Genomic DNA, 20777 nt, shown 5'->3' with positions numbered 1-20777 from the left:
CTGCATAATGTAATCTATAGCATTCAGTACGCATCAATGAGCCAGGGTTTTCCTTTTTTCTCTCTGTCTTTCATTCTCACAGTTCTGAGTCAGGCGAACGGGAATTCGTTTTAAGTCAGACCAGTCGATCGTAAGTCCTACCACGGCCCGTGCGCGGCTCGTAGACGCAGACTGGCGGCGTGTGCGCGCTACGCACTGCATGCTTGATAGCCAGGCCTGGTTTCCCATGGGGAAACCATACACTGCGCAGCTACAATAAGGTTGGGTACCCAACTCTCTCAGTGGATAGACTCGCCAAACGCTGCCATCAGCGTCTCTCATGATGAGAAGTACCGGGAGAATAGCGGAGAGCAGCGGGCGTGAGCGGCAATAAACCCCGGCCAAATTTCCTCGCTGCTCTCGAAGGAGCCCGGATTGTCCCCCTTTCCCAACCCATCTAAGACGCAGTCGTATTATTCTAAACTCCCTCCTGTTTGCACATGGATACTGAAACAGCAGCCATCTCGCACGCAAGGGCGACTCTATCACTCAACTTGAAATAGAATTATCCTGGTGTAGCCGTGATTTAATAGCCTTATCCCGGCCGGGACGACCAGGGGAATAGACAGCGAGTTAAGACAGAAAAAAAATCTCCCTCTTACAGGCCGAGCAATCTGTTGAAGTGGGGCCAGCACACAACCGAACAAGACAAGGCGTGAAGGGCTCTGGGTTATCATTACTGTGTGGCCTCTGGCAAGATGTAGCATGTCTCCAACACGCGCATTGTACTTCTTAATGATGGAGAAGCTGTCAGCAGATGCGAAGTGCATGTCTCGGTTCACAAACCCCAGAAATCAAGATCTTGGCAAAAAGAACTATACATCCACGTATGACTGGGGCCATGGAAAACGAAATAGTATCAGTAGTCCAGACGGACATATTAAGAAAGAGCAGTGACATTTCAAATGTTAAGACATGCCTTTGCAAATTTCATTTAAATGTGTCCTGTCACACTAACGATATGTTATTTCGCATAACCTAGCGTATAGCAGCAGACTTCAGCTTTCTAGTTAGTCCTCGGCTGTTTAAGAGACTATGGCTAAGTCTGGATTCCTCGACATGTATTCGAGTTATCAAGCGTAATATCAGTGGAAGCAGAGCCACAGACCACGCATCCATTTTTTTGTAACAGCTAAGGCACTTTATTGTGGTACTATACCCTAACATTGCCGAGGTTTCAGAACGGTTAAAACCGTTCCTTTAATCATTTGACCTTAAGACATAATGACGTCATGCTTTGTTTGCACGTGCGCTTTCCTATGGGAGCCAGGTGGGGACGATTGGCTGGCGTCCCCCTGGCCCCCATAGGAAAGTGCACATGTAAACAAAGCGTGACGTCATTATGTCTTAGGTCCATTAGAACCATGGAAGTGTGAATTCCTGACTCAAATTTGAAATGAAACAGCGCCATCTCTTGACGTAATTTGACTTTCCACATTTCAGTCATACTGCTCGCTTCAAAATAAATAATCCGTTCGTCCGTCAATACATTCATCTGTGTGTCGCTCACTTTCTCCGTCGAAATGTTGCGAAAAACCGCCAGATTAATTCAGATTAATGCACGTTATCACCCTAGGCCTTTCGAATGATCGTCGCGTCGATGTAGTGGTTTGTATAATAACAAAAAAGTCTTTGCGTCAATACTTTCCGATTCTTACTTCTTGATCAAATCGCCCACTGGTAACCACTATGACTCATTTTCCAATTTCCAGCGTATTTGAAACAGTAAACGAAAAATCATAGCTACATGTATTATTCGTGAGCAGTACTCGAATAACCGCGGCCCGCGAGCCGTGCACCAAGTTACAGCGTGGTACCCAGAGAGTCCGCGCCGGCAACGCGGCGCGTTTTACGGTCAAGCCGATCAGCCCTGGCCACTGGAGCGTGGTGATGATTAACCCCGGTCGTCTCTCCATGACTAGCAAATGATGCACGACGGAGCGGCCCCGAAATCTGCTCTTTAAAAAACAACCTCAACTACAGCAAGCACTTGTCGTCGTACATGCAGGCCGGCACAACAAATTGATTGGCAATAGGGAACTCTATGAGTCTCCCTTTTTGATACATTATTCAGGTGCAGGCGATTGGCCTAGCATGAGATTTATCGAAACCTCATGTGAACATTATCTCAACATTCAGGCTTCATCTTTAGTGATTGTGAAAAACAAAATCTACATCAAATATGTTGTTGATGTTGGTATTTTTGGTAAATACACTGATACACTGATTTGTCGGACAAGTATTGGGGTTAAATAGTCCGTGCATACCTTTCACAATGGTGATGAACCTTGAACCGGAATTACCTTTCTTGTCGTTTGAAAAAAAAGTAAATAGAGGCTTTAGGATGATAAAGCGTGAGTACTATCAGAGGAGAAAAATGGCATTGGATTTAATAGACAACAATGACATTCTTGATTGAAAAGTAGACACGAATTTTAAGCTCTTTAGGTTTCCAATTCGCATCTGTGAATTGATACTTACTAGACAATGTTTGTTGATATTTTTTACCAAAAAAAGCTCTAATAATGAATGCGTATAAAAGCAAAAGGCCCAATCGTATATGTTTACACTCGACTATACATGAGGTTTTAAAAAGCGTGCGTGCCATTGTGTTCACATGAAAACCCTTTTCTCAGTGTTTTAAAAGTTGATCGTGCTTTGCTTTGGAGTCTATCATCTTCAGACCGCACTCCAGCGATCCGATTGGTTACTACAAGATTCTTAGCCTAGTTTCTGTTGTCTGTCAGCTAAATGTTGAACAAACAAAGTGCGCGTGCGCTGATACGCGTGACGATTACACGACATGGGATATCAAACTCCTGACAACATTTTTTGCCTCTCCGGAGAATGTTATCACAGGGTCCGATCAGAGGCACGTCAGCTTTGGTCCCCAGTAAAACCTAGACAGGGGTTTACTCAGCTTCTAAACGCACGTGTTACACCGGAAAATCCGCCTCCAACAAACAAGAAAGAGGTGAGCGCGGCCAACAAAGAGCCCCCCTCGCGAAAATTGTCGCTTTTGTGCGAGCAGTTTCTGCTCCCGACACCCGCCGAACACCTTGAGTAAATACGGTGGGCGGCGCCCCGCGTGTGTGCCCTGGACGACGGGGCCGCGCACAGCAAGCTGATTGGCAGGCCGGCCGGCCAATCAGCGGGCGTTCAGTTGATGACGCGGACTGGCAGAGAGTAAGGACTGCCTCTATCGCGCGCGTGTGTGTGCGAGCACAGATCCCGGGAAAATATACTCGCCAAATAATAAGTCTTTAATTGGTGTCCACCAGACCCATCAACGTTTTTTTGGCACGGACTTTATATCTCCGGCGCATCTGCAGTCGCGGACCATACAACAGCTCGGTGCTGGTCGGGACCTGAATAGGCGTGTTTTTTGGTACCGTTACGCAGAGGCCCGGCTTTTCAGACCAGTCGCGAGTTTCGTCGCCCGCGTCTTTCGATTTTGTCGCCTGACTTGGGGGTCGTACGCAGGTATGATGTATGAGGGAAGTGAGGACTACATCAGCCAGCGGGCTAGGGCACACGCCTTTGCCCTTAACAGCATTGTGCCGCCACCACCTAGGAGTTTCCCGTACCCTGGACTGTCCATGCAGCCACCTAATCACAACGCGCTACCTTTCTCTGGCATGTCAGGTAGGCCTTTTCTGTTTACGTGTCTTATTTCTCCCTTTCTCCGTTTTGTTTGGTCTCAGTTCCCAAGTCCACTCACCCTTAGTGTTTTTTCTCAATCGGCAAAGTTTCACGCCCTTGGGATTGTAACGGATTCCCAACACTTTTGACTAAAAAAAACAGTCGTGAGTTTCACAGTTGTTTCGATTAAAAAGGTTTTGCAGTGTCGAGTGAGATTTCAGGGAAGTGTCACAAAAAAAGTAATTAAAATGTTCAATTCTTTTATCTTTTTTTTCTAACTTGCATTTGGGATGCTTCATTACGTCTGTGAATGTTTCCCTATCAAAAATGAATAGCACACAAAACCATTACGATCTTCCTACGTCTTAGGATGTTGATGCATCATTTCAGTGGATTTAAAGAGTTATAGTCCACTAAACCTTATCACTTTTATTTTGTGTCTGAAGATTTAAAATAAATAAATTTTAAAATCAGACAATAATTTCACTTAAAAAAAGGAAGGTGATGTTTTTCTATTAATATATTTGCTTAATTTGTAAAACATTTTCCCTTAACTGTTTCAAAAGTCGTATTTCGTAAACAAGACCAAATTTGTTATATTTTATTTGTCATCTAATTGCTCATTGTTTATATTCTGACTCGATTTAATTTTATGCGCAAATTTTGTGCTGAATAAATTGAAAATATAAATGTAACAAAAGGTGGATTTTCCACATAGATTGGCTGTCAATCGGTAGAGGCCTCCCTATTTTCGTATAGCGCACTGCTTGGGCCTTGTTTACATTATAGCTTAACATGACATCTGCATTTCCTTTTTCTAAACGGTATATGTCAGGAGAGGTCTTCTTTAAAAATAGAAAATGCCGCGAAAATTAACATTGCCTGGTAGTTGCAACCTAAAATCCATGAACTTTCTAGGAATACAAAAAAAATCACCATGCTCTCCGAGTATTCTTCGATTTTGGCGTCACACACAAAAAAATCCTTCTCAGAAGTCCATTATACTTTTCTTTCTGACCTGTTTCCATTACTCATGGCTGACCGGACAAGTGTAAACTCCCCCTGCCGTCGATCGTGCCGTCTTCCCCGTACGGATTCGGCCGCGGTGCGCGCTGCACCGTGCCCGGGGCGGTACCGTCCCGCGGAAGTTGTTCCCCCCTTAACTCGCCGCGGCATTAACCAATCGCGACATGGTGTAATTGGCTTAGACGTGGGGCACGTGCTATGAAATTAATTTCATGGTTCTTTGACGGGGCGGGATGTCCGAAGAACAGAAAAGAAAAAGAAAAGACGAAAAAAAAGAGCAATGGCTAGAAGCTTGAAACTTATCTGGGTCGATCACCAGTCTGCGGTTTCAATAATCATGTTAATGTTATGGTCTTGTAAACCGGACCCAGAAACATCAGACCAATTACTGTTATGGCCCATTTTCCATGTAAAAAAATGTGTGTTTGTTTTGTAGTCCACATAATTACCTAAAGTAATTTCTGCCCAGTAACATTTGAAATTGGAACATATGCTCACCTGTTTCATTAACATGATCATAAGTTTATTTCAAAATGACCGTTTGAAGCTGAATTATACAGTTTTAATTTCCGTTTCAAAATTAAATACTTAAAACATAATTTTAATGAACAGTTAACCTAAGAGGTTTTTTTTTAATCTGTGGCAGAGATTAGATTTTTGTAACGAATAAAAGGTAACGTCTTTATGAAAACAACACTCATGATGACTCATGATAGTCGCTGTAGTTAGCCTACCGGAGGTTTTTTGAAAACCCACTTTTGATATTAACCTCAGTTTGTATCTGGCTAATTAAATTCATTTCTTCCTCCAAATCATTTCTTGAAAAGTCAAGCTTTTAAAGTTTGTCTACAGAAATAAAATTACGACCATGCAATCTGTGACCGAGTTTACATGCATGTTACGTGTAATAACCAGCGTCTGTGATGGGCTTATAAGCACATTGCTATTAAAGCATTAAACACATTTTCCCATCAAATACGGCTACCGGTTTTGCATAATAATAGTCTTGATTTTTGTGGCTATATTCCGGTTGAGATTAAGCACTTGGATTCACTGAGCAATTATCTTCTGCTAGAAGCAAGAACTCTGCTTCCTATTGTTATTGTACCGTGATTGGACTAATGAAGTGTGTATCGGCCGGACGAGCCAAACAGGCACACAAAGCCCTGGCCATAGCCACATCGCTCAATGGCTGAGCCAGTCCCATGAGTGATTACTGGTGCTCCTCAAACCACAGAGTGAGCCACTCGTTCCGACTTCCGTAGTCATTTGTTTTGTCACGCTACGGGTATTTTCATCGACATACATCTGACGGCAAAATGATGAACACTCCGTGTCGCTTGAGTCAATTGCCAATTTATACTCGGAAACTCGATGTACTCAACGAATATAAGCTGATTTGTAGTCAAGCAGTTTAGATTTCCCTGTTATAACCGTTTTATCTATCTTTGTTGTTTGTTTGTTTGTTTCTGCACGCCCTCTACAATATTCAGAAGTTCTATGTATTTATAGGACTATAGATTGGTTAATTCAAATTTAGTACCTCATTAAAGGTTGACATTATCATTCATGCCCTTATAAACTTTGGTTTTTAATGCTTAGAATATAATTAATTTTCTTCAATAATTCGTCTGTTTTGTGTAATGGCATGCCTGATACAAGCTGTGCTTTGTAGGTTTTGCCACCTCTGATTTTTATATCTCAACTAATACTTGCATTATTTTTTGCCATTAAGAGGAAATAAATGTGTATGTGATTTGATTTGATTTGATTTAATTTGATTCTAACTTAGTGATTGTTTTCATAATAATGTGATGTATGTTATATTTCGCAAACTGGATAAAAGGTTTGCCAACAAAAGAAAAGGTTACAGAACAATGAAACCCCGTGGAATTGAAATCCAAACCTGAATTCAGAGGGGAAAAAAATCAGGGGGAAAAATGGAAATAAGCTCGCCTTTGAGCTGTGTAGTAGTCGAATCCATGACAAATCCGGTTAAACTCCACAAAATTTAATAACAGGGGTTAAAGAATAGCAAGAGAATGCGTTTATCACCGCTTATTATTTTCAATAGCTTGTGATATGGAGGACTTGTCATGGACTTGTGAAGACTTATGATTGACTCGTCTGCAGCTCTACCTATGATTAAAATATCTATAGTCCCATGGACCATTTTTTTAAAAAGCTGATATTCACATTTTCTCCAACAGATAGGAGCTCCCATTTTGGGGACTTCACCCCGCTCCCGGGGGCCAACGACCACAAGTCGGCCGCCGCGGCCGCCGCCACCCAGCAGATGATGGCGGCCGCCGTCATGCGCCAGCAGCCGGACCTCTCCGTGTCCAACTCCCCGGCCAAGGATATCAAGGTCACGCTGGAAGGCAGGGAGCTCTGGCAGAAGTTCTACGAGATCGGCACGGAGATGATCATCACCAAGGCCGGCAGGTGAGTCTGATGGGGAAGGAGGTTCCGTGTTTAACGGGTCAACATTCTAGAGAAGTCTCGGGTCAGACTCGACCTGGAACCTGGGTCCTGTGTGACCCAGAATCCGGGTTCTACTTGACCCGGTATTTTTGAGGTTCAAAATGACACCTTTTTCTGTGTCACAATGACACCTTTCTGAGTCAAAATGACACCTTTCTGAGTCAAAATGACACTTTTACTAGTTTTCCGGATCAAAGTGACCTGAAGTATGATTTAGAGAAATGTCTGTTTGACCCTGACTCCAAAGTGTCTTTTTTGACCTCGAAAAGTATCAGGGTCAAATAAGACTAGGATTCCGGATCAAATCTGACCCGAAAATTTTAGAGAGCAGGGGTGGTTATTTTCCCAAAATTATTCCTTTCTCGGTATGGTAATTAATTTGTGTTTCATCCCTCTGAAAAACTTTGCTCCAGAACCGTGTTTTTCCTAAACGCATCATGTATAATTCAGACGAGTTTTCCAAAATGTTCGATCAGTATACTTTCTTGAGTGTAATTCATCAATGAAATATCTAAGCTCTGTTAAAAGGAATACTTAGGAGCACTTTGAACAAAGGCATTGTCAAATTGACAGTATACCAACGTGGGGCTGGACAACTTTATTGGTAGATTGCGAGCACGTTTTCCAGTGTCTGCTGTTTCAAATCCCGCGTCAGTCAATTTCTTTGTTTTTCGTTACATTGAAAAAAAAAAGTTTCAGCTAAAAGAGACATGATCATGCTTTGAATCCTCGTTCATTCTTTTGTCCCAAATCAGCCAGACGGATATGTCCAAAGTCTTTGTCACAAAACTTGCATACAAAATGATAATCCATGTGCATGTGGCTCATGTTCATTCGAATGCAAATCCAAAAATACCTTCCACCGACGTTCCTGAAATATCAAAAGTCTTCAAAACCGAAAACAAAAATCTCGTAGATAATGAATTTCAGATGTTTTCCCCCATAAAACATGAATTCCTCGTAATATCGTCATAATGTAGAACGACGGTTCTTGATGTATTTGCTTACTCGCATAACAGACGTGACTTAACCAAAGAAAACTTAGCTGTCAAAAAGTTGACTCTTCAAAAAAAATGGGTCAATGATCCTTGTGTAATGCACTCGACAACAATAAGCACTCGTGGTCCAGTCTGCTTTCATTATTAACAAAACCTCATTTCCGATATCCAGTAAACGTATTACCAGATTAATTTCGACAAAAAAAAAATCAGCCACGAAGTAATCGGGCGTGCGGCAAAAATCCGAATAGGCCATTTTCTCTGCCTGACGAAAAGGTGTCAGGCAATAATAGTTACATCTATATACCGGACTAATTACAACTATCATTGTATTTGCATGGTAATTAGGAAGTCACCTTTGGTGGGCGATTATGTCCGGACGCACGGTATCCGTTTTAGCGGGCACAGCGCGCGCGGCGTGGCCGGCCCGCGGCGCGCTAGGCCCCCGTAGGGTATCAGCTGGCTGATAGCCGAACCGGGTTGTTATTTAAGCCCTTTCTGATGATCTGAAAATTGTTTTCTTTTGTCGAGAGGGATTTGAGGGGTTATTGTCTGAGTGCCGAATAGCGGGTCCGGCGGGAAATGACATAGACGATTTCTGGTGTGTCTCTTAAGGCTAAGGCAATTTAAGATTATTTGTAATTACAACACGCTTTAATAGACAAACTGGCATTACTCGCGGAGATTAACTCAGAATCTCTAACTGGAATTTTGCTTAACAGCTTTTTAGTCTCTGCGTACTCTCTTGATAATAATTAGAATATATTTTTTGCAGTCTGGTATAATTTTCTTTGTGTTTCCCTTCAAAAAGGCTACAAGACTAATTAGCCAAACGAACCAAAACCCATTTCAGATTACTGGGGACGATAAATATCTGAATAACTGACTGTGCTTCTTATGTCAATTATCATAGTGATATATCCGAAAAAAAAAAAAATTTCAGAAATTTTGAAAATACATTTTTTACCGATCTCGCATTCCTAACCAACTTACCACAAAAGGAGATTCTTGACATGAATAACGGTTGCGCTGCTTTTTATCGAAACAAGATTTCAGTCTGGACGTTCGTTTGGTACCCTAGTTTTCTTGTTAACTAGTACATTTGTTTTTATGAAGTCGTCAATGCCAATACATCTCTCAGAAAGACAAAACAAACCTGCAATCACATCGTGCTGTACTCTAGTGAGTTTTTGGTTCTTGGAATGACTTGAAATATCGAACTGTTCAACTGTACTATAGTTACGATGACATGTTCAACCATCACACACACACAAACCAAACACAAACTTGGAGTTGGACCGAACATGCAAAAGGAAATGTGTTTAGTAAGTGAACCGTGTATAGACATAGCGCTGTATCGTCGTAAATGCTCCACTGGCACTCGGCGATAGCGCCGGTCCCCAGTGGGTTGTTGCGTCGAGTGCATGGACTTTGCGCAATGTGCCCCGATGAAATTGAACTATTCAATTATTCATTGCAGTTGTGGGGCACAATTAAATATTATTTTTTTGCTTAAGAGGAATTGGAGAGTAGACAAAAATGAGTCGGAATTAGTCATCGGGAATTCACATGCAGTGCTGGAGGCGGACATTCACGTTATGATTATAACGCAGGTCAATAGCAGCACGAAATATTTCGATTGACTTGTCAGATATTCCCCTATCGAGATAAGTAACTCATTTCATTGATCGATAATGTTCAATTACAGTATATAGAGCCTACACACACTAATGCATCAACTGTTAGGGTATATTTGAGTGAACCTTAAGTCCAATTTGCATTACATGTTCTAACTGTTCTATCTGCATGCCATGCGTTAGGTTATAATGACCGAGTATATCAAAATATTTCTCAAGTAGTATTTCTCAAGGCTCGACCATTTGAAAGACTATATCCATCACAGAATATGTTACATGATTCTTTCTGCAGTCATAAAACTCAAATGACGGCAAGGGAATGAATATTAAGTTTAAGGAATATCATTTTCCTTATGGGTTTCAATGAAATATATTCAGCAAAGTTCTTCTGGGACAATTACGTCTCAATGTGGGGTTTTTTTTTGGGGGGGGGGGAGCGCGTAGCAAGGGTTATAGCCGGCGTCTCGGGACATCACTGTCTCCATAGAAGTCTTTGTATAACGGCCATTATGGGTCCATACAGGCATCATGAAGTCATCTATAATTCCCACAGTCGGTGTCTTCCTGCTCATCATTCATTGTACGACGGGGCCACAACCACATATTCGAGAGCCATCTTCTTTGTGCGGGCAAGTCTCATGGGAGGCCCGTCCCCTATCCAACGGCTTATACACGAGGCTGTGTTCCTCTCGCGGTGCATGCTTTGATGCGAACAGGTCCATTGAACGGCATTTATATATACATTTTTTTCTTCTTCCCTTTATCGTCTTTGATTATTATTCATCCCATGGAATCTTCAAAGTGACAAAGGGGATCGGTCGACAGCGTGTCTTGCCAGGGTCACGCGGCGGAACCAAGAACCCCCCTCCAAAAAAAGAAAAGATGTTTTTGAAGACGGCGATTTATACGATTTTGCCAGCTCCCATTAACTGTGATAAATGGTGGGAGCCAGGTCACGGTGTAATGGGTTTTATAACGACTCGGGAATACATGTATAGTAACGAAGGTCCCAACAAAAAAGGGAAATATTCGCTTTAAGTGGGATTCCCATATCAAATTAAAACCACCCAGAAGGAGATAACTGAGCATTGATGTGCATAAATTACACATCGGAATAAATAAGAAAAAATTGGAGAAGCGATCGGGTTAAATTCAGATGGCGTAGGAATTTATGACTGCAAAACATCATGATTGGAGATGAAAATGACAATTTTTATGTCCTGACGAATTCGCTTTGATATTGCAATTTACTTGTTTATTTACTTTCGAGAAGGAAAAATGTAAAAACAAAATGAGATAAATTATTGAAACTGTACGTACGACCCTCCTTCACATTGCAAGATTATGTGCAATTTGTTTTTAGTAAAGTCATAATCAGAGTGTATGAATGTCAAGGGATTATATTAACGCTGTTACAGAAATCGTCAAGTATTTGATGTAATGAAAATGATAGAAATAACTGGGGAAGAAATGTCATGATAAATCTAGGAAACAAACTTCTCAAAATAGGAAACGTGAACAATACAATATAAATGCTATCATGATTTTCTTTCAATCTTTTTGAGGATTGCAAACCTTATAGCCTACGTTTCTAGTCGGCCTTGTGACGAAATAATCAATGAATATTAAAGGTTCAATTTAACTATTTATAAGGAACATCTTAACAGTGTCAAATCGTAGACCTGAACATATAGGCTGATTTCAAGTCGATCTTTCGATCTAGTAACGGGATACGTATAGACCAGGAAAATAACGAAAGTGGCGCCGTACCCACGCTTGATGCGTCAGTCATTAACTAACCCTCCTCAATCCTCCAAAATGGCGGTTTTGGAGGATTGAGGATGAATGGTGTTTGAGAAACATGAGGCTTTTGGAGGATTGATGATGAATGGTGTAAGAAGAGAAGAATTTTGGAGGATTGAGAATGAATGGTGTTTGAAGAAGAGGATAATTTTGGAGGATTGAGGAGGAATGGTGTTTGATGAGAATTTTAGAGGATTGAGGATGAATGGTGTATTTGCACATGAGGATTTTGGAGGATCGAGGATGAATGGTGTTTGAAGAAGAGGATGATTTTGGAGGATTGAGGATTAATGGATTTTGAGAGGCAGGACTGTCTGAAGATTTTGAAGGATTGAGGCGCTGGGTATCCTTCATTTGAACATAAGTGCAAGATGTTGGAGGATTCTGGAGGATTGAGAATGGTTCCTTGCAAAAGGGCCTAGGGATGAGGGTACATCTTTGATTTGAAGACTGCCACATTCGACATTCTACTTCTTTTGGTCTGTTTGACTCCATGCAACAAACTTCAACGGGGCACATGGAGGCATCCGTGCAGTGCACTGTTATGTGTTTTCTCCCATTCATCTCAAAGCAAATAACGGGAGGTCGTGACGGAAACACACAAAATACACGCCACATTACAGTTGCGTCAATCTGTATAGCGGCTCAGTTGCGGTATTAGCCAAACCACCCTTCTCGTTTTAATAGATGCCCCAAAAGTGAACCGGACGAAAATAATCAGCGGACAATGCAGGACTCCCCACGGGCCCGTTCGGATCTTTTGCAAGCCTGTGTAATTTTGAAAGGAGGGTGGCCCGAAGTCGAGAGGGGTTAAGGGAAATTAACCGTGTTGTTTCGTGCCCAAAAGTAACGCCGACGGTGCTATAAACCCACCACCAGCGTATTGACGGGGTGGACACTGTACCGTCTCCAGCCACCTTTGTTCGGTAGGCGTCACCCGTGCCGGCCCCCTTGTCGACCGCCGGACACGTATTTACATTGAGGGGGCTGGTTGGAGATCTCGTAAATTTCTTCATGGTCGGACAGCGGGCGAATAATGGCTATTTACACGGGCGGGGAAGAGGCCTATTATCCCACGAAATTACCGTCTGAAAGAGGGTTAAGTTGTTGACAGCAAAGGATGAGAGAAGAAGTTGAAAGTCGGTCTCTTGAAGCTGAGCTGGGGAAAAGTCCTGCTGAAGAGAAAATATTACTTAGTGAATTAATGTGCTTAGAAGCAACCTGCTGCAAACCAGTCACAAGAAATAATAAAAAAACAAACTGCTAAGCACTATTCTTTGCTTAACTGCTGTATTTAATAGACTTAACTTTTCTATAAACCTAGACCACCATCATCTATATCCGTTTCACTAATATAATCAGGAAGGGACAGACTTCTTCAAACATCTTACACTTGTTTTTGTAACTTTTATAAATCGAATATTCTGGTCCGTGTTTCCATGTCTCTAGATGTATATCTTTGTCTTAATTTTAATTTTACTTTTTCTATTTTTTGTAACTCTAATTTTACTAAAATATTTATCGTGTGTCGAGACGATCACAATCGTCGCCAATTGAATTGGAAATTTACGGGTAACCACCGTCAAGTTTGATTGGATTGAATTCATATTGGCATTATACAATATTTACCAATTCTAAAATAATTATTGTGTTTGTAAAATCCGGGAATATTCCTTTAAGTTTAATTCGTTGAAATCACCCGAAATCAGAAACCGGAATCAGTGGCTAAAACTGAGTCACATAATAACAATATGGTATTTATTTACTTAACAATATTGTAGTTTGTGCAAAAGACCACTGAATTATTTTTCATATGTTCATATTGTAGATTCATCAATAGAATATTTCTGAAGGCCGGTTTTTGTACAAATTTTAGTGACACAATTTTCAGTTATTATAATATCTGAGTAATGGTCATCCTTTCAAAACTGCATTGTTGTATGACACGGATTTCTGGTAAAATGACCATTCATCTTCATCACGCACCGGCTGGGGTGAGGCTAGAACAAGGTCACACTGTGTTACGAGTTCCGAAATGATATAACACTATTGCATTGTGGCATTAGTCTCGTTTCCAGATCATGAATTAGTGACTCGTTTGTTACATTCAACAATCATGAACCAATTTTGCTTTTATTAAAATAAAGGCCCCCCCCCTCGAAAAAAAAAGAGGTTTCGGTATCAGGTAGAATCATATCGTCACCATGAAACCAGAAGAATCATGCAGCATCAAAACAAAGATACCAGAGAGATGAATGAGTGCCCTAGTTCTATAAGGTGGGGTCGAGTTTGATACAGAAACTAGACCGCGCTCCGATCCGGCAAAACACTTAAGCAAAGAACCACGCTTCATTAACCGCTATGTTTATTGATATTTTATTATTCTATTATAATCATGCAAACCGCAAAAGCCTTTGCAAAAAAAATCACAGTCGCTAAACAGAGGTGGCCCCTATGGGGTAGGATCAAAAGGAAACAATAACAATACCAAGGGAGGAAAATCAAGGTTTTCTGGTCGGTGGGTTCCCGTAGCGCAGACGTCAAACAATAGAAGACCAAGTCTCCTTTTTTTACGGGCCAGGCAGAAGAAACAAATTTGAATTATTTTCTCTGGTGGGGGAGTGTACACAAATACCGAATGGCAACAATAACATACCGGTACGCTCCCCGCTGATGAGAACCAAGGGTATGTTATAACAGTATCGTACATTTTACTCGATTTGTTGGGTTTGAATGGGGGGCACCCGGCGCAGGCCACCCATTGTAAGTCCGGGCGCAAATCCGCCCCTTCTACCCGGTCGACGCCAGGCAATTGTTGGGGAATTTTTCACTTGGAGGGAGTTGGAGGCCACGGTGTCCCGGCGCGGGCCCGGGTTGGTATTGCTCAGCACACACGGCGGTGGCTCGGGCCCTGAAACTCCAGCAGACTAGGGCTAGACATACCAGTCTGCTTGGCCTAGTTACTGCCCTCTCTACAAATTATATAAATAAAATGAATCTGGGCAAAAAAAGAAAGAAAGAAAAAGAAAACAAAACTGATTTGCCGGGTCCTGAATGGCGAGTCCTTGGCAGGCATCGATCGGCCGAGTTGATGTGGAGTTTCTCACGCAGGGAATTTCTAAGTTTGTGAGACATTTGGCGCAGTGTATGTTTTACCCATTTCTTTCAACAGTTCTGCAACAGTGCATGTCCTTCAGAAATATTTTGTAAAAGTCCACACAACTCTGAAAACCAAGAGATCTTGAATTTCATTTCTTTTATTCGAAATGCTAATTTCACATTTCCAATTAAGTATGTGTTCGTGTACATCGCACTTGATTGTATAATAATTTGGGAATCTTGCTTACATATAGCTCGAACTCCGGATAGCCCGATTTTTTCATCCATTCCCCCAGGTTCGAGTTGTCAGAAGTTTACTGTAGCTCCTAGAAAATGGCGGCATATTCTCCAAACTTTCATTTTTTTCTGGATAGAGAAAAAAGTGCACAATGCCCTTATCAATAACCTTTGGCATATTAAAGCTCTAAATAGGATCATTTGCTTTTCATGCGTTTTGTTCATTTCCCCCCCAAAAAACACTCAAAATCTAAAGACAAAATGTTGTATAAAAGCTGAGATTTCAGCTCAGTTGATGGATATTACATTTTTTGGGAGAAAACAGTGAAGAAACATGCACAACTTTTTGATCACGAAACACGATTTCGTCAACAGAACTTTGTATTTCATAAAAAAAATAAGTCAATTAAGTGATCGTTGAAAATCACCTACAATTCTTATTTTTTGTTCTAAATGACAGCAAGCCAGACGGAGTAATTCATCGGTTGTTTAGTACCAGCACAATCCTTAATCCAAGTAAGATGATAAATTTGGCAAGTTACTTTTGCGATCAATGCAAATAATCCTATACGCCATCAGTCTGGGTTTTTGTCAATGTCTTCGCCAGCCCTACGTCCACCCCTTGTTAATCATTTATGTACCTGTTTAAGACCGCAAGCAAGTCTTAACCCAGGCGAAAATACCACCACAGCAGATTGAGATGCCGTGACAATACGCCACCGCGACGTGTTGATTTTAACAATTTCCATGTGTACCTTGGAACATTTGGACACGGGACTCCACACCCAGAGCCGACGGTACACACACGCGCGCATACATCAAGCCATAACTGTGGTGTTAAAAGTCTATACTTCAAAGGAAAACTGCAGTCTGTCAGATTAACAGACGCGAATGACAGTTCATCATCCGTGTCCATCTGATACCCGTTAGTCAACAAATATGGGCGAAACTCTACTATATGTTGAGCCAATAAATTCCATCCAGAAGTTCCCTTTTCATGTCCCCGTTGTTCTCCTCATTGACTTTGCCATATGTTGTCTTGGAAGCCCGGCTCGCGTTACACGGTAAACGCACGCCCTTTTATTCTCTTCCCTATTTTTCGTTTCTTTAAATACCAGTCGTGACTTGCCTTTTAATAATAATAGTCAACATGTAGACGTACAACGTGCGCGCATGAAAGGAGGCATCAAAATGGACTGAAATGAGAGCCACAACTGTTCAAATTGAACTTCGAATGTTTTCAGAACCACAAACAGGGGCTTCACGTCAAAAAAAGCTACCCCCTCCGTTTAATGACGTCATTTCAGTCATAAACCGCGCCCCCTCCACACGGAAAACTTTAAACTGGTCACATGGAACTATCGTTGCTGTGCAACAATTCGGAAATTGCACATTGACTCCACTTATTACGCACAGCAAAGGTGACAGCTATTTCGGACGTTTACTGTTGTGATATAAATGTCTTCAAAAGGAAAAATGCACGTGTGGTTTTCGTTATGAAGAGAATACACGTTAATGAACGACGAACAAACTTAGCAACATGGAAACCAGAGAGCTGGTAAGCAAGTACGGTAACTGGCAATCAAACACCAACCAAAATCAGTCTTCTGTCAATCATGCAATCATATGCAATGTTCAAGAACCATCAATAGCAAACACAAACAGCAAACGGAAACGACTGCCCGCTAAAGGAACGGGGAAAAAATAGACAAACAAACAAACGGACCAAGTTTCCCAAAATTTCGAATGCACGGACAAACTACTTGACATAGATACCACGCGTGGATGTATGCCTTGGCGTGGAGTGGTTCACATAATGGAATTTCAAACCTGGCGCAAAGGCATACTTGCTCTTCGCGCCTCCACCTATACCCGCCCCGTGTTCAGAGCACCAGCAATCGATGGTGTTTGTGAGATGGACTAGGCTAGCCATATGTTGGAGTGGTTACGACTAGTAATCGCAGATTGGTGGACCAGACCAGACTTTGCAAATAAGCAGTCTGAGGTTCATAAAGTATGACAAATAAACGGAAATTATGCAATGATTTTTTTCACGATGTTGAAAGAACAAGTCTTCAAAATGTCTGAATTATGTTACTAAAGCCCACCTGTTCAGATAGAGGCTCTGTCACCGTCATAATGTCGCAGTTGAATGTTAACCTGAGTGTATTAAGGTTGCCGTTGTTGTTGTCGTTGTTGTCGTTGTTGCCTTGTTATTGTTGTTGTTTTCGCTGTTGTCGTCGTTGTTGTCATCATTGTCGTATTGCTGCTGTTGATGCTGTTGTTGTCTTTGTTGCTGTTGTCGTTGTCGTCGTTGTTGGTGTTATTGTTGTTTATGTTGTCTTTGTTGTCATTATTGATGACGTCACTATTGTCGTTGCCCTGTTGTTGTCGTTGTTATCTTTGTCGCTCTTGTCTTCATCGTCTTTGTTGTTGTTTTCTGACAGATTTTCCTGTTTATGTATGTAAAATGCCATGGCGATGAAAAGATTTCATTATTGGGACTTCGACTACATCAAAGTGAGCAACAAACATGGAGCACGCATCGCGGGTGTAAATGGATTGGCACTTGGTTTTGTGTCTGCCGTTACCCTCGACCCCCTGCCGCCCAAGCTTGAGTCACCTTGCGCGTAGAATAAGAAAAGAGGACCCGTCCCAAATTAATCTGTTAATATCCCAACTAGGCCCGGCTAAAAGGGCCCCGAATTTGTCCTGAAACTGTTCCAGCGGACAGGCTATTACTTCGACCCGGGTGTGTATTATGTGCAAGTCTTGGTCCCCCGCCGTTCTCACCTTGGAATTCAAACGCGCCTAATATGATGAAATCACTTGATTGAATCACGGGGTTGGCAGCGCTCCATTGCGCGGCGTGTCCTGTTGGCAATGGTCTGCGCAAATCTCAAAAATTGCCCAAATATAATAACTGCAAAGCTTGTCGTGCCGGCACGCTAAATGTGCAAGTCATATAAACCGTCCTAGCGTGCGTAATTCGTGTCGGCGGAAGGGTATTTTTATTAATAGAAGGCATAAAAAGCAGCGGGATTGCCAAATTGGTAACAAGTTGACAGACCAGTTGATTTGATACGCAAGAAAAAAATCGACAGATCCTACTTCGAACCGAACACGAATCTCAACCGTGCTTGAATGCGTGCATATAGTTAGGACTTCAAGTCAAGTTTTAGAACTGTTGTCGGCCGATGGAAAAGCTTTGTGCCGAAAAAGGACCTATAAAATGGTTACCCCTTTCTCTCTTAAATGGAAAAATCTTCCTGGTATAGTGCTGCAGTTTTTCCTGAATATATATTAATTGATAGGTTTAACAGGTGCATGCATTTCGTTCCTACTGATAAAGGCTCGTAATTCGCATACATGTTATTTTGGCACAAGATTAATTGTGTTCCCCGGAGCAGTAGCTATCAAAGTAAACGTCTCGGCAGCAGTTTCCCGAGGCATTTTAATCCAGATGCAATTATTTCTGACTATACATGCCGCCATCTCCCAAAGAGATCTCAAACCAACAAATGTACAATCAAGGGCATATCTTTCGGGAGAAAACTTCGAAAGAAAAGGTCTTCTTTTCAGAACACCGACAAAAAAAGTATGCCACAACTGTCTTTTGAGTAGCATTCCTTGCCCTAACCGTCTTTTGAGCGTAACCCAATTACCAACTGTCGTTGCACACAAGGACTTTCTCTCCGCTCGGCTTTTGTTGTTCTATCATTTTGACGATTATTTATTATCAGGCGGCGTATTATGTATAATAATTTATGACTGTATGGATTCGGACTCGCGAGGGGGGGGGGGGTCGAGGGGATGATAGGGGTGGTTAAGGGTACAGAAGGGTTTCCATTACCTCGATGAAGGATGCCGGGAAAAGCAATTGCTCCGGTCTTAACCCAATCAAACCGGCATTGCTTGCCCGTCACCACAATGCACGCGCGGGCCCTAACCAAGTTACGGCACCCGCAAAATTTTTTGAAAGGGATGCGGCTAATTGAGTTTGGCGCAATTTGGCATCGGCGCGGCTCTCGCTGCTCGGGTACCGCGCTGTGTTATGTACGTGCACCGTTTGTGCATTAAGTATTTATTGGTCCGTTGTGTCTTTAAGCATGGTGGTGGGCGGGGGGGGGGGGGTGTCGGTGTCCATTCAATCTTCCATCTTGCCAAAGCTCCGTTCATCATCGATGCAAACAGTTGGAGAAGCCTATGAAGAAATTGAATTACGCTTTTAATGAGCACAATTACATTCTGCAATATCAATAATTGGAATTAGTGAATCTTTCCTTTAGAAGTAGGCCAACCGATACTTTATTCTTATAAAAATTTGATGTACAAACCCGTCTATATGTCTTGTTTTCTTAAAATTATTTTGGTACTATTTTTCGAGATGGCTGATATAGAAAATTGATACCAATACTTTACCGGTTACGTCATAATTTCTTCCCGGAAGGCCTGTTATATATTGTGAATTTGGACCATGTATAATTTACAATGTTTTTGTATTACCTTGTATTAGTTTCAATGAAAATACCTGAAAATAGATGAAAATATCTGACAATGCCTCATGTGTTACCAAATTTTAATAAAAACGCCAGAGCTTACATCCTTGATTCCACCCTGAAGTTTGAAACACCAACATTTTGGGAGAACAGAGACGGCCCAAAGAGATTGGCCAAACACAAAGCACGCAAGCATGCATCGTACCACCAGACGGTATAACAGGTTCCATCCAATATTAATCCCATCCCGTTGCATGTTCTTCGCAAATCAAGCACTTATTTTTAATGGGCGGTACCTTCAAATTTGTTCTCTTCTCTTGTGTCTTTCTCTCCCGGGGGCCCGTGAGTTTGCCCCGTGGCTGAGCCGTCTTATCACCGGTACTCATCGCTTGTTTTTTTTCCCGGAGTACTCAAGCAAGTTCTTTTTTTTTTACAAGCACCGGTCCAACAAGCCTGATCCCATTAGCCGGATATCCGTATGCCCTTCCAACAAGTTGACCAAGCTTGTTAGGAAGAGGAGAAGGATATGGTTAATACCGTCTGCAACCATCCTCTTTCCCGTCTCCCTCCTCTTAAATGTACTTGATAAAATTACATTACTGCCGGTCCGTTGAGATGGGAGGCCCCTATAGGTCGTGCCATTATTCTTTGACGTGTGCTGCCGGTTGTGGTCCCAACGATTTGAGCGAATCTGCATGCGTGAGAAAAAGAAGGATCTAGACCGAACCATTCCATGCATCCTGCGGCGGACTTACTCGCAGAATTAAGCCATTTCAAGCTCTTAAAGTCTTAGGGTCAGATTCGAGCCGGAATCCGGGTCAACTTTGATCTGACACTCCTCTGGGTTTAAAAGAACATTTTTTTGTGTTAAAAATAACTTTTTTTGTTCAACAATTTAGTTTAGTCAAAAATGACACTTTTTTCCCAGGTCAAATGGCTGAGAAAGGTGACCTACTGGAGAAATGTCATTTTGACCCGGGGAAGTGTCAGGTCAACTCTGACCCGGATTTGGGTTGACTCTGACCCGGGATGTGTATGAGTGCTATACAATTGATTGGTGGGCGTGTCGCTGGTCTTCCCACCGAGTGGGGTTCCTTTATAGACAGAAGCTGTCGTTGAAAAACATCAATCGCATTTTGTGTTCGGAGTTTGCCATTCCCAAAGAAATCTGTCATTCGTGTCGATAAAAACAAAGTTTGTTTGGACAAAACATTGAGTCTGACGTCGATGTGATGTCAGCCACGCTATAAGGCAATTTTCTTTATCGAAATACAGGCTTAAAAACAGGTGGTCCGTGGTTCGAGTCCAATGTG

General features: G+C 42.0%; 1 protein-coding gene across 2 annotated transcripts in view; it reads left to right on the top strand.

Moving 5' to 3' along the window:
* Positions 1 to 3233: 3233 nt before the first annotated feature.
* Positions 3234 to 20777, top strand: part of LOC119730635 (T-box transcription factor TBX2-like) — a 45367-nt gene continuing 27823 nt past the window's right edge. Inside the window, exons 1-2 of one of the 2 annotated variants that reach the window (XM_038203622.1) lie at positions 3234 to 3684; positions 6918 to 7152. In XM_038203622.1, the coding sequence (XP_038059550.1) occupies positions 3525 to 3684; positions 6918 to 7152 (395 nt within the window). In that variant the 5' untranslated portion in view covers positions 3234 to 3524. The remainder of the gene's footprint in view (positions 3685 to 6917; positions 7153 to 20777) is intronic. The other variant, XM_038203623.1, reaches the window with a different exon arrangement.

Source organism: Patiria miniata, unplaced genomic scaffold (assembly GCF_015706575.1).
Source record: "Patiria miniata isolate m_02_andy unplaced genomic scaffold, ASM1570657v1 HiC_scaffold_22, whole genome shotgun sequence".
Taxonomy (NCBI): domain Eukaryota; kingdom Metazoa; phylum Echinodermata; class Asteroidea; order Valvatida; family Asterinidae; genus Patiria; species Patiria miniata.
The sequence above is the reverse complement of the archived record's forward strand: the minus strand, read 5'-3'. Positions and strand labels throughout refer to the sequence as shown.